The sequence below is a fragment of the Elaeis guineensis genome, chromosome 13 (assembly GCF_000442705.2).
Source record: "Elaeis guineensis isolate ETL-2024a chromosome 13, EG11, whole genome shotgun sequence".
Classification (NCBI taxonomy): domain Eukaryota; kingdom Viridiplantae; phylum Streptophyta; class Magnoliopsida; order Arecales; family Arecaceae; genus Elaeis; species Elaeis guineensis.
Genome location: NC_026005.2, coordinates 1,194,768 through 1,210,064, shown reverse-complemented (window position 1 = coordinate 1,210,064; position 15,297 = coordinate 1,194,768). Strand labels below are relative to the sequence as shown.

The following is a 15,297-nucleotide window of genomic DNA, read 5'->3' as shown; positions in this document are numbered from 1 at the left end:
CTCGAGGGCGCCCCAGCTGGACCGCAACTCCGCGGACCCCGGGGGCCGGGAGGCACGGGACCACGCGCCTCTGCCGCGCCGAACCGGCACAGACTGGTGATATGTGTCAGGGTCCAAAACAAGGTTAACCAACACTTTTTTTTTTTTTTTCCTTCCTTTTTCTTCGCCTTCTTCTTCTTATTATTATTATTATTTAATCAGGTGGAACTTTTGTTCCAACTTTCCTCCAGCAACGTAACGCACTGTTTTCATGAAAGTAATTATCAAATCCGTTATATCAGTCTGAATTTTTCAACTAAATAAAAGATATTTGTTTGACCGTTTATAGCAATATTTGCTGTGCCATCCTATATCATCTGATGTGGTCTTATCATACTATACTAATGCTATATTGATATGGCACATTATACCTCAGGCTGATAATTTTTGACACGTTACGACACATAAATGTTTTTGGGTTTAAAATAAACAACTTCTGATGATAAACAAATTGATCTGTTTATAATATAATAAATTTATATTTTAAACGGATTGATCCGTATAATCTATTTTGATCCATTTTGACTAGAAGGGATAAAACAGGTTAACGGATAACACGCTATATTTAAATATGTTTAACATATTTATTTTAAAATTATTCGAGGGCAAATAATAAGTGTTTACAAATAAAATTAATTTTTTAAAATTGTTTAACTTTGTTTTAGAACTGTGAATTAGCATAGTAGGTAATTAAATCATTTTGATATTATTTTAATTTTTTGATCAAATTTTTATTATTTAATTAAATTTTATAAATAAAGTCAAATAATTAAATGGATCATTAAACGGATCATGTATCCATTTGATCCGTCAATATGATTATTAATCGTGTTAAACAGGTCGTATCGTGTCAATCAGTATATATTTGTATCATGTTCATGTTCCACAGATCGATCCATTTAATTAAATAGATCGTGTTCGGATAGAGCTAATTTGTGTTATATCCTCAGATCGACACGACTCATTTATGATCCATGAATACGAATTGCGAGTCCTAATCGTACTATATCAATACTGACGTATCGTATTGAATCGTATATCGATATTATAATAAAATAGTATCGATATAAGATGTGGTATCAAGATAGTGATCTTGATTTATATTATAATATGTTATGTTTAGCTAGTTTGAAAAGTTGAATTTAGAATGTGTATTATTTTATTGAGTGAACAATATAGTTATCTATGTTTTATCATGAGATATACTCAATTTATTTTACTAGTGCTATATTTAGCCAACATAGGAGTAGCTAAAGCAAAGGAGAATAGAGGAAATTTGACATGGAAACCATAAAACTTTGCAGCTTCCAATCTTGTGGAATCAGAATTGCTTTCTGACTTTGGGAGGTCCTTTCTATCCAATTTTAAGAAGAATTGAAATATGAGTAAATCTTGAAATATTCTATGTTATAATAGAAAAGCATCGGAGTCTTTTAACTATAGGGGTAGAGAGCAAAGGGCCTTTCAAAAAAATATGAGAGTTTCTTATTTTCTCTCATGTTTCTCAAACATATTTGGTTTTATTGAAAATAGTTATGAAGTTGTTGAGCATAAGACATGTATAATACGAAAAGCTTCAGGACAATCTTGGATAGTCTAATGCAAAGCCTTTTGCATGAGTAATATGACATGTTAAAAATCATTATATTAAAGTGTTATTCAATTGTATGTTACATAATATTTGCCTTTTTCCCTTCTCACTATTAACTATTAATGTAACGAGATTTTTTTTGGTGATGATTAATTTAGTAATTTCAAATTCAATCTTAGAAGCATTTTAATATGGAATAACAACATTATTTTATAATCATTCTCTATATTGTTACTTTATAATAGCTTATATTGCTAGCAATAGGAAAAGAAAGGTCATATCATACATGAAATAGTAAATCTTTAATAGAAGATTAGAGATTCCAATAATAATCATAAGCCATTCAAATTGGCAGTCCATGGCATTGAATTTGTTCTATAATTCAAAATAAAAGAATAGAAAATTATTTGCTTGGAAGAACTTCGACTTATACCTTAAGTATATAACTATATCAATTACACTAATATGCCAAAGCATAAAGTGTATAAATTGATTAATGATGTAGATTCTTTTTTTATGAGCAAGTAATCTTGAAATATGGATAGAATTGAATTCAATGGATTTTGATTATCTTAGATGATGGCAAAGCATGGCATATGCTGCTAAAATCATCCATTCTCAAAATCACTTGATGGGTAGCTTAAAAACCATCGAAATACATCATTTTAGATCACAGAATTTTTCTATGATTTAGATAATTTTCAAAACTAATGTGGATGGTTAATCATCAGTTTTGACTCGATAATTTGTTATTAAGATTTATTGTGTCTTCTATAGTTCAACTATTGTTTTATTAAAAAATTAACTCAAATTTCTGAGTGAAGGATCAACTTAAAAGTTTGATTGTCCAATACTGACCAAGATATTTTTATTATGATGTCTAACCAGCATTATTGAAACATTAAGCTGGCATATATGGACATGTCATACTGGTTCTTCCATTGGCACAGATCTACAAACAAGTCCAATAGACATGGCGAAGGGCCCACCACCTTAAGGGCTATGTGGTTGCACCATGACCCTTCCAAGTGATGAACGAAGTGTCACACACTAGGGGCTTATTGTGGGCACTTTTACTTTGAAAGGAGCTGTACCAAATTAGTGGTTTTAGCAAGTCGGGGATTTGTCATAGGAGGCTCCAAGATTAGTAGGTCTACTAACTAAGATACAGTGGGAAGATATCTGGTGTTTTTTTTTTTTTTTTCTTCTGGTTACAGAAGATTACTGGTTATTAGAGGCCACGTTACAAACAATATCCTTAGCTATTGTATCTATTATATAAGTCATTTCAAATCATATCTTTAGCCGTCATGCTTATTATGAGTCGTTACAACTAATTTTATTTGTTGTTACACGATACCTTCTAGCCTTTTGGATTGTAGTAATATCATATTCTGACCACCGCAAAATTTCAAATAACTCAAGTAACAGGGCCTTACAATTAGACTAGCAAACAGATATGTCTAATGCAAATTTGAGGATGATGATGGAGATGATGATGGTGAATCCATTAAATTAAGAATAAAAAAGAAAAGAAATGGGTAAAAAAAGAGTATCAATGTTTTTAATATTTTTATTTTCTTTTATTTTGAAAAGCATACAAGGAATGAAGAACTTTGCAATGAGCTTATATTCAGGAACCATTGTCATTAATACCAAATTATTAATACCAACACATTTGATGTGCTAGATATATTTTTTCTCTTGTTTTTCCAATTATTTTTGAAATATAATATGACAATGTAATGAACTATAATAAATAAAAATAATAATAGTCAAAATTTTGTTGCTGAACGAGCTTTATTGATGGTCATATAGAAACTCTTATCATTAATATCAATATCATTAATGTTGGCATCTAGACGGTAAACAGAGAACTTCGCATAAGTCGTGCTTGCATGCAAAAACTCCTGTAATCAACAATAGGGTTCACACAATGAATGCAGAACTCTACACAAAAGCTTTTGTATAGAAACTTTTGTCATTAATACCGACCCTATCTGATGTTCAAATTACAGTTTTTTCATCTTTTTCTAGCTATTTGTCAAATACAATATAATAATATAATAGATTATAATAAATAAAATTTTTAATAGTCAAATTTATGTTATTGATTAAGTTGATGATCATATAGAAAATCTCATCATTAATATCTATATCATTAATTTTGGCATCCATATAGCAAATAGGAAATTCTATAGAAGCCGTGCACACATTCAAAAACTCTTGTAATTAATATTGGCGTCCACATGATAAATGAAAAACTTTGCACAAGAACTCCTATATAGAAAGTCTTGTCATTAATATTGACCTCCAATGATGTTCAAAGTGCATTCTTTTATTTTTTCTAACTATTTTTCAAATACAATATAATAAATATATTAAATAGAAGATTTTAATAGTCAAATTTTTAATGTACATTAAGCAATAAATTTTAATATTGGTCAAGTAGAATAATAGGAACATGATTATTATCTACTATTTTTTAAGGAATGAACTTTGATAATAGTGGAACACATTAATAGATAGAGTCAATTGGATTGGAAAGATGATAGAGGCACCTATGAATTATATATCTAATTTTTTAGTCGTATTACATATATTCGTCACGAAGAGGTGAGTTAAAGATATCACAAATTTTGACCGATAGAATGCGGAAGGACATATTTTATTATAATAATAAATTTTCTAGAAGCATACAATACATGTACCTGCTCATTTATATAGTATATTCTACTCATTTACTTGTTGGTCCAAGAGAGACAAAAGAATGTATTGTTCTAGAAATTAATCATAAGCTGCGGGAATGTCAACAATAATTTAATCAAATTTGGATATCAACAACCGTCTATTCCACACGCCAAACTCTACGTTGATTTACCAGAAATGCATTGATTTTCGGAGCCAAATCATCATAGGCAAACAAAATCCATGACCATGCGTGATGTTAAGATTGGTGCTATGCATTAATATCCTCAGATGAGATGACATGGAGCATTACGGAAAGTACCATGGTTGGGCACCATTGTTAAGAAAAGGCATACATCAATTGTACAACCCTTTTTCTGCTGATTTAATTTTCCTTTTCGAGAAAAGGTTTGTCGGGTGAAATTTGTATTTCGCTTTAATATTTATCTTCCCACCACGCCAACATATGCCACGATTTGGTAGATCCATCTGGGTGATTTAATCCCAGAAGGTGGATAATTAATTGCTTTCCGAAAAAAATGAACCAAAAAAACAAAATGAAGTTTGGTAAAGGATACTAGTGATGTATACGATTCACTGTGGCGACCACCGCTTTTAACACTCTCCGATATAAGACGCCAATTTTAATTTAATTGCCGTCCTTCCCCTCTCCTACCTTCTCTATATAAACCCACCAATGCTTGCTCCAGCCCCACCGAGAGGATCCTATTAAATTTCCCACTCCCCACCCCTTCCTTCTCCCACACCAACTCCCTCAGCAGCGGGAGATAAGGAGAGGTGTCCACAATAGGTAGGGATGGAGATGTGTTATAGAGTTATCTGCGCCTTCCTTCTCCTGGCCCTTCTCTCCTGTCTCCTCATGAGAAAGCACAAAAGGAAACCCCAGGCAAAAGTGAGACTCCCACCGGGTTCTACGGGATGGCCTTACATAGGAGAGACCCTTCAGCTCTACTCACAGGACCCTAATATCTTCTTCGCCACAAAACAGAAACGGTTCATCTTCCTTTCTTTTTGACTGCCTCCTTGTTCTCTCGCTTGATTTGGGTTTGTTTTGGTGCATGGGACTAAGTGAAGAAGTTGTAATATATATTATAGGTATGGGGACATCTTCAAGACCCAGGTGCTGGGTTACCCTTGCGTGATGCTGGCCAGCCCGGAGGCCGCCAGGTACGTCCTGGTGACCCAAGCCCACCTCTTCAAGCCCACCTACCCTCGGAGCAAGGAGCGGATGATCGGCCCGTGGGCTCTCTTCTTCCACCAAGGGGACTACCACATGCGGCTGAGGAAGCTGGTGCAGGGCTCGCTGGCGCCGGACAACCTTCGCGGCCTCGTCCCCGACATCGAAGCCATCGTCACCTCCATGCTCGACTCGTGGGATGGCCGTGTGGTCAAAACATTCCATGCAATGAAGAGGGTTGGTCGATTTTGCCTCTAATCGTACTTAGTTTCATATATTGTCTGGTTTTTTTTTTTCCTTCTCTCATCAGGATCTTTTCTTTTTTTCTTCTCTTTCGATCATGTAGTTCTCATTTGATGTGGGTATCCTCACAATCTTCGGTGGCCGACTAGAAGAACGGCACAAACAAGAGTTGAAGAGGAACTACTTCATCGTCGACAAGGGCTACAATTCATTCCCCATTAACATCCCCGGAGCTCTATTCCACAAAGCAATCCAAGTAAGAGAGACCTTCCATCTCATGATGTTTCCTTCTGAGGGTCTCAATTGTTCATTCTGCTGTGCATTTTTTTCTTTTTTTTTTTGCCCCCTTCCTTCCTCCAAATAGGCGAGGAAAAGGCTACGTCAGATACTGAATGAGATCATGAGTGAGAGGAGGAGGAAAGGAGTGATGAATAAGGATCTCTTAGGCTGTCTCATGGAGTCATCAAGTGACAAAGATGAGCACTTGAGTGATGATCAGATCTCTGACAACATCATCGGTGCACTCTTTGCGGCGCAGGACACCACCGCCAGTGTCCTAACATGGATCCTCAAGTATCTCCATGACAACCCCAAGCTTCTCGAAGCTGTAAAGGTAGCAGGCATTGATCGGTGGCCTTGCGCCCTTTTAGATTTCTAACCAGTTGGTAATTATAGCTGATGATGATGATGATGGCGACTCTAACTGAATCTTAATATCCCTTTCATGCAGGCCGAGCAAATGGGTATACACGAGACCAACGGGTACGGAAACCAACCCTTGACATGGACCCAGACAAGAAGCATGGTCCTCACTCGCAGGGTAAGCATAACTCTTCGCCTTCACACAAAAGGAAATGGATTAATATTCTCCCATACGAGCCTGTGTGCTCGTGCTAGTCTAAACACCTGTGCCGGTATGCGTTTAATCTTACATGGGAAAAGATTTTGGATATTTAAACGTCGTTACAATTATAGGCCATAAAAAATGATGGTACTTAATTTTCTGTCATACAGGTCATACTGGAGAGTTTAAGAATGGCAAGTATCATTTCTTTCACGTTTAGGGAGGCCGTGGTTGACGTGGAGTACAATGGTGAGTATGCGTTATAGCCAAAGTACGCTAGATGGGCAAAAAAAAAAAAAAAAGAGAGCATGAATTTTCTCTGACCTTGGTACATGAAGATGTGCAAAGTCTAATTTGTTTGAGGATATATATGCTCGTGGGGTGCAGGGTACCTCATACCCAAAGGATGGAAAGTGATGCCTTTGTTCAGGAACATACATCATAATCCTCAATTTTTCCGAGACCCACAAAAGTTCGACCCTTCTAGATTCGAGGTATATATGGGATGCAGCGTGACATTAATTGCTTTCTTTTAGATGTTGTGGACATATATGGTTTCCAAATGACAGCCTTATGGCAGATTTTGTGGTGATTTACCCACCTCAATTATGTCAATATAACACCCTATCAATCATAAGCATTATATTCTTACTTTATCAAGTATTATATAAAGGTTAAAACGGTCTATTCACCGTTCCAAAATAATAATGTTTCCTTATCATATCATTTTAAATGAATACCTAAAATAATGACATTTACATATTATTTACTTTCCCATAACAAATATTTCCAGCATTGTGACATCACAACACATTATATATAGCAGCTAATAATTTGTTGATCTAATATTCTGGACTAGATAGGCACTTAATTTATCTTCAGAAAACCCACTTAAACCTATCAGTTTTATTTTTATAATAAATTTAGAACTTGGTGGTCAGGTTCTTGAACATATATAGGAGGCAAAGAGATTCACTTGGTCAGCGTAGAAATTGTTTTGCATGTGAGAACGCTCCCTTTAGTCCTCACTTTTTCATCATACGAAAGGCTAGATGGAACTAGATCATTGAAAACACTTTTTTTTTTTTTTTTTTTTTTCCATTTAAAATTGTATTACAAATTGAAAAAGTCACCCCAATTCGAGTAACGTACCACCTTTGCTTCAACTCTGCCCAATGCGTCCATAACTAATAAAACAGAGAATTGTATGATTAAAAAATCAAAACATTATGTGCATCAAATTATATCTCGAAAGAGCTCAAGCAACAATGTTATTGAAATCGTAGTTTTCTTCCACTCTTCTAGAATATGCGCCCTCCCTTAACACTCTTATCTTACGCCAAACTAATGCACTTTCTTTCGGTGAATGCAGACTGCACCCAAACCCAATACCTTTTGGCCATTTGGAAACGGCGTTCACTCCTGTCCGGGCAATGAGCTAGCCAAGCTCGAAATGTTCATCTTTATCCACCATCTGGTGACCAAATTCAGGTGGGTGTGAGTGGGGTGGAAGACCACGAGATACGCATATATTCTATTTCACCATCCGTTCTCTTTCGAAGATTCCATGAGATAAATAGGAAAACTACCATCTAGAGAAAGACAAAGCCTGCTAGATCTAGATCTTAAAACTTTAGGAAATCAAAAAAAAAAATAAATAAATAAATGGTGGATTCATTATTTATATAATTTTTCTCCTCTCTTGTTTGAATTTGGTTTGCAGGTGGGAAGTGGAGGGATCCCAAAGTGGGATTGAGTATAGTCCATTTCTGGTCCCCAAGCATGGGCTACCAGCCAAGTTGCGGAGAGCTTCCGGCACTATCAGCAGCGATGCTGCCTAACGGCATCACTTTGAGTAATCAGGCTAGGTGTGCGCATGTGTGCCACTTGACCCACTAGATAAATCATAGTAGAGGGATCCTCATCAATTCTGCTTCTTGTATGATCAAACATAATATATTTTATCTTTTTAATCAATTTGATTGTTCGATCAAGGCGTCTCTTATCACTCTCGTATATCATTTGGTCCCTTTCCAAACTTGTATTGCAAATTTCCATTTGGATGATGAAATAACATGCCGATGTAACATCATCCTTGGGCCCTATATTGAATTAGATGACTGTCACATCGCCACATGTGCCGTCGCACAATGCTCTAATTCTACGTGTCATTGACTGACATGGCTCTCCGGCTGTCAGAGGGCTAAGTATCACACCGCCATTGGCTACAACCAGGGCTAGCGGTAACTTTGTGCCTTGTGAGAGAAGACATTGCGACCTCCAGTGGCCCAATGTGGGTGCGATAGTCCTTGGGGAAGTTTGGATTTGGCCGGTGGCCGGCCACTTTTGTGATCCTCTCTAGGACGAATCCTAGGAGCAAGGACACTTGGGTGCCGCAATGGTTGGGGGTAGCCAACAGCAAAGCATGTTGTAGTTTCTAATTGGCTCGGCTACAGACGCCCGGCTTGGTTGGGGAATCCTCCAGAGAGGATGGGCAGTGGACGTGTCATGCCAACCTTGTTTGATGGGAGGTTGATCGCAACTATGTTGGGAATGACAAGTTTTAGTACAGCAATCAGCTATGGCAGCATAGATGTGGTAGGGGTCAGTCATACTATCATTCAAGGACATGAAGTCAAGTACCCCCTCATGGAAATATGTCGTACGTGTTTTTTGTATGGATCTCGAAGGCACGGTGGAATCGGGGGATGGGGTTGGCCGTGTGGGGGCATTCGCCCTTGCAGTCAGCTACCCCGCGGGGAAACCACGATCCACCTTTTGGGGTTGGTCTTGGAATCTGTCCAATTTTGATTGGCTACATTGCAGTAGGTGCAGAAGTTCTCTTGGCTCTTCTCATGTCTCTGATTAAGATTAGATTATTATTTCATATGCGTCGTCAGTATTTGTTTGATTGAGAGAGTTGGATCCTGAAATGAAAATAAAAATAAATGGCATCCATCACAGGTCTTTGCTCGAGAAAAGTTCCATTTTCTTTTCAATTCTGGATGGGAAGGAAGCATCCAAATCCCTCCAAAATTCATTTCTTATTGTTCCTTGAGATTCAAATTTCATTCTGATTTCGGCCATGAATCAAGTTCGATGGAGGATATAGTCGTTTCGATTCCCGTCAATTCATTTCGAGTCGTGAACCGAATACATCTTAAATTATATCCGCATGCTGAAGTTTTGTTGGTTTAAAAGTGTGTGACAAGGATAAAAAGCTAAAGATCTCATAAAAGTGTCATTATGAAACAACATTTTTGCGGTCATAAACTTGTGGAACTTTAAGCTAATTGAATAGACAAGGCTAGCTTGCCCGGCCTTTCCATTTGAAAACTTCTCTTGGTTGGCAAAATACTGGCTTGAATCAGTACAAAAGAGTTGAGGGGAATGCCCTGTGGTACATTATTGGCGAGGAACATGTCTATTGGAGAAACAACACGTGTACCCACACAATGATTGGTTACATGGAGAAAGAAAATTCCCAAGATCTTATAAAAGCAAGCCCCTACAGAACATATAAAATTGATGTCTCTGGTGTGCAGGGATTTTTGTCTGGGGTACATTTGCGACAGTGAAGGCACCTTGAAAGGTTCGTAATTGAATTCGTCCACCCATTCGCCGCTATTGGATCTCTAGTCTTTAGGTAAATTGCGTTGTCATAGGAACCATAAACGTGACAACTACAACGAGGCAATCATATACATGTTAAGTAGCTAATTAAACTAGCTAACTGGGTGGCAACTGCGGATAGGACCTCTAGCGAGCCACTTTTATTGACTTCAATTATTTTCATGGATTGATGTTGGCTAGTGTTAATATGTCTGTAGATTTCATGACTGCAGAGGCTAAAAGGACAGGGAAAAGAGAAACATTTAGCTTTAATTTGGATGTGCTAAAAAAATGTTCACCAAATGGATAGTGTAAGACATGATGGACATTACACAAAATGATTGGAGATTTCTTAATTACCTATGTGTTGGATGCTTCCAGAATCCATATCAACAGAGCAAAAAATAATATCTGGATTTGGTATATGCCTCAGAAGCGTCCTATTCTTCTCAATTTTGGTTGGTTTGAGTCTGACCTTCAGCCCAGCCTGGCTCGACCCATATGCAAGTCTAGCCTTCAGTTCTGAAGCCCGGCTCGGCCTGATTCCCTTCTCTATAGCTTGCTTCATGAGTCATGACAGCTTTGTAAATTGCTTAGGTATCTGGATAACTGTCCTTAATGAAAGCATCTCAAAGGAATCCATCATAACGATCTAACATGCAAAAATTATGACATGGATGCTGATAGGAACAGCCAGAAACACCTAAATGTACTACTACCAGATCCTGTTTTACGTGGTGTCATCTAAGTCGTCCTTCAGAAAGCTTTTTTCTACACTGAAGTTTCAAACACAGCCGGAAATATTTTGTAGTTGAATTGGCAGCAGAAAAATCTTACAGATTTCTCCCCAGTCATGTCATGGTGTTCGATATCGCTTGTCAACATCCTAATTTAACTGCTCTAAAAGCTCACTGATCTCATTAATCGTCACTCTTATAGATTTCTAAACTTTGTCAGAAGGTCTAACAAATATCGATGCACATACAAGTTTTCATGTCCTTTCCACCTTTCCAAACTTCACTTTCCATCCATCTGGAAAATCTTCAGCTTGATTAGAATACCTGTAGATTCCGGTTCTTCACTGACTTTGTAGTGTCTCAAGACTCCAGGGACTTCGCGATCATTCATGTATTTTGTCGGCATTGGGAATCTTGGAGACTATGAGTCACTTCTGGAGCTAAAAAATGATGGTTGGCTGTCTTCTGTTTATACCCTCCATTTGAGGGACTCCAGAGAGTTGTGGTTCCTGGAATAATCTAGGAACAGATTGATGAATTCTTCTCGAAGTCAACTGACATGTTTCAAAACAATGACAACTCAACAAGCACCCGAAGCAAAAGTCATTACTGTCATTTTAAATTTAGTCTATATGCTTAGATACTCTATCTGGTTATGGATACCCTTTCTCAGCTTTGTTGCTCCATATTTTAGCCATGTCACTCTAGTTAAAAATTTTCACTGGTTTCTTGAGCTGTTCCTCCTTAAATTGTCATTCCATTGCAAGGATTACAATAGATAACAGTTAGTTTCCTTGTAATGTTATAAAACCATCGAGTAGACATCCGATGGTCAGAAAGCATGGTTATGTACGGTTCTTGAAATACGGACATCTGCACTTCATCTTTCTATGGTGGGATACCCGAGATAAGAGATGGATAAAAGTAGGCAGTGGAAATTCATTAAAACAAGATATTGTCAAGAGAAGAATGTATGTCCTCAAATCCATGTACAAGGTTTGTACAGTATATATATTAAAACCAACCTGCTTAAAAGTGGCAAAATTAAACACCATCTTTGAGTGAGCACGCAGAAAATTGAAGTTCACAAGAATGTGTTCTTACTCCTGAAACCATATACATCATTCAACTTGGACGAAACTAAGAATAACCAGAGAGCAAAACGAGAGTCTAAAAGAATGGCATTTCCCATACCAGTCTCCACCATGCAACACAAAGTTGAGAGAAAACATGATTTGTTTAGTAAGAGAGAACGTACACCCAGAATAAAATAAATGTTATGTTCCCTTGTTTCAATCGCATGGATCTCATATCCTAAAGCAAAGGAGGATCCGGCAACCCTTGCATCATACTTTATTAACTACTCCATTACGGCAAGACTAAGCTGTTTCCTATGATACCATCACCAATGTGAAACTAGGGGTAGGGCCAGTAATTGATCCCTGGGGAGGGGGGAATGGAGGAGTATATACATGCACAGTTGCAAGCATGGACACACAAGCACGTCCGCTTGCACATATACATGTACATATTCATATACATATAGGTAAGTATTACTAAAACAAAAAACCTTTGGTACTTACAACAATACTTTATTGGTGTTTTATTCAGTATTATTTTGTGAATTACCAATCACATGTATTAGCTTTTTGTTGTCGGATGTTACTATTGAATGCCAATTGTTTGTTTATATGGTAATGTCTCCCTTTTTTTTGGTAGAGGTAATGTCTTCCTTCAATTAATTGGCTCAAAATTCAAGTTGTAATTTCAATCCTCTAACTTGCATATTTGATGAAGTTTTAAATTGTAAGATTGAAAGAAGCAAGATATTCTTTGCTTAAAGAAAACAGAAGTAACACATTCAATTATTTTGAATAACAAAAAACAAGGGATTGCATTTTTTTAAACAAATTTTGACCTATAGGGTGTGATTTATTTCTTCAAAAAAATAATATGCAGTAATGGAATTTTAGGAAATACTAGAATATTGAGCGGGCAGTGGTTGTTGGAGTTAATAGTTTTTTTTTTTTTTTGTTGGTGCTAGTTGTTAGGGAACCACGTATCAGTAATTAAATTTTTTTTTATGAACTTTTTTATAGCAACAAAAGAAAATACCTAAGAAGATCCTTAATTGATGGTGTGCAACAAGAAGCTAAATATTGGAGCTTGAACTCAGGGCTGGATGATGGAACCAACAAAGTGGCCCAGCATGACGAATTGCTTGATATCGAATGGAGTTGGTTGGCGAGTCCCGAGGATCGGCATGGTTATGTGGACATGATGAGAGCTTAGGAAGAGATTAGATAGAATACGAGGCCCAAGGAGTCGATGTAACTGGGGATGAGGGATAACTCGATATTAGATGGAGAGTTGACCAGTGAGACCTAGGGAGCTACCGTGGTTGGGTGGGGATGACAAGAACTAGAGTTGAGATTAGACGGAAGAAGAGGGATCGAGAGGAGAGGGATGAAAACCTATTTTTTAAAAAAATATGGAAGTAAAAATTTTTTATTTTCACTTATTCCAAAAATCATAAAAGTTGTTAAACAAAGATAACCAAATACATTTTTTGCATTAAGTTTTATATTTTTATTTAACCAAAAAAGAAAAGTAACAAACAAGACCTAAGTAACATCTTTTTTTATTTAAACGAAAAAAGAAAAGTAACAAACAAGACCTAAGTAACATCATTTTTCTTTTTAATTAATAATAAATTATTTGGAATAAAGAAGGTAAAGAGCAAGTTAACCTATTTATTGTGGTTAACTTATTATGCTATTACTTATATCAATGGCAGCAATAGGGCTAGAAGTGGGCTAGGGCTAGCCTAGGGCCTTTTGGGTCGAGTTGTCTTTGGATTGAACTACGGGTTGGGCTTGAGGCAATTTAGATTAAATTTGGGTTTCACAATAGGGCCTATATACATTTTAGACTGGATTCAAATAGATATTTAGCTCAACTGGGCTCAGCCTAAGTCTGTTGTTGATCAAGCCTGAAGTCTTATCTAGAGCTTGTAATAATCCAGTTCTTAATCATATCGAACATTCCCTACACAAATCTCAAAGCATTGAAAGCAAAAAAAAAAATAAAAAGTAAATAACCTCCTACATTTTATGACTAATTGCAGATACCCTCCTACATTTTTAATTTCAGCAATGTCAACCTTATATTTTATAAAATTTTGTATTGTCATCTTCAGACGAGAGAAATTGGGTTCCTGTTCGTCGATAGTCCTGCGTGACAAGAAATTAACCGTAGAAGCTTATGTGGATATCTTAGAAGAGGATGATGTGGACTTGACACCCCTTTTGACGTCATTTTTTCCATCAAAATTAATGAAAGATATTTTATATGGCCTGTGAGCTGAGCGCTATCTCTCACTCTCTGTCCCATGCTCTGTCTTCTTCGGATGCTCCCAACTGTGCCCTTCGGATGAGTTCTTCAAGTTCTAGTTTTTGGGAAGGCGAAGTAGCTGGCAGTAATGTGACCCCGAAGAAATGTTGCCAACTTGGGGCCGTGGTGAAGATTTCTTGGACATCTACAAATTCGAAAAGGAGGTTTTGGTTATGCCCTAATTATGAAGTAAGGATTTTGCTTTATGTTACCTTTCGTCAAATGATTTGTTCTTACCAATAGATAGTTAATGAAAGATTTTTATAGGTTAGAGAAAGTTGCAACTACTTTTAATGGTTAGATCCTGAGTGGACCGAACATATGTTCAAGTAATCCATAAATTCCAGAAAAAAATTGATAAATTAGAGGCTGATATACAAGTTTTGCAGCTTGAGAAGGATAGAGTTGAAAGCAGCTAGAAATTAAGAATGCTGAACTGTCAAAAATGATGGTTGATATTAAAAATCAAACTTTTTTAAGAAAAAATAGAGTTAGATGTAATGGAGTTGGTGTTATATGTTGTTTGATGATGTCTGTTTTGATTTTTCTAGCCTATAGGCATTATGTATCTTATTGCCAATCCTACTAACCACTGCTATGTAATTAAAATCTTGTAAAAATTATTGATGGCAGTGCAAATCAGATTTCAGAGCCTTATCTGTATTCTGTTTCAGTTTACTAAATCTTGTCTACACTCAATTGAGACTTTTACAGGTACAAGTTTCAGACTTTTACAGGTGGACAGATTTTAAAATGGCACAATTTTTTTGGGTAAAACTTATACATAAGTTGATAAAGTTTAATTTGCTATGGGTCTTTCTTTAATAATTTTAACTTGCTATTACAATGGCAACTCTGTTTAATATCAGCAGTAAGTTCAGCAAGCTTAACTATGACAAGTCAGGAGAACTGATCTTGATAATTGAATTTTGAAGTGGTCATTATCTGATTT

General features: G+C 36.5%; 1 protein-coding gene across 2 annotated transcripts; it reads left to right on the top strand.

Annotated features, from left to right (window-relative positions):
• The first annotated feature begins 5,036 nt into the window (after positions 1 to 5,036).
• LOC105060896 (abscisic acid 8'-hydroxylase 3) lies at positions 5,037 to 8,611 on the top strand. 2 transcript variants are annotated; one of them, XM_019845912.3, is made up of 9 exons: positions 5,037 to 5,332; positions 5,435 to 5,753; positions 5,863 to 6,015; positions 6,124 to 6,372; positions 6,490 to 6,579; positions 6,774 to 6,852; positions 6,991 to 7,097; positions 7,976 to 8,094; positions 8,327 to 8,611. In XM_019845912.3, exons 1-9 carry the CDS (start codon positions 5,136 to 5,138, stop codon positions 8,442 to 8,444), a joined length of 1,431 nt encoding a protein of 476 aa, XP_019701471.1. In that variant the 5' UTR covers positions 5,037 to 5,135; the 3' UTR covers positions 8,445 to 8,611. The 2 variants fall into 2 exon arrangements, with proteins under 2 accessions (XP_019701471.1, XP_019701473.1); XM_019845914.3 differs by lacking the exons at positions 6,774 to 6,852; positions 6,991 to 7,097.
• Positions 8,612 to 15,297: the final 6,686 nt, after the last annotated feature.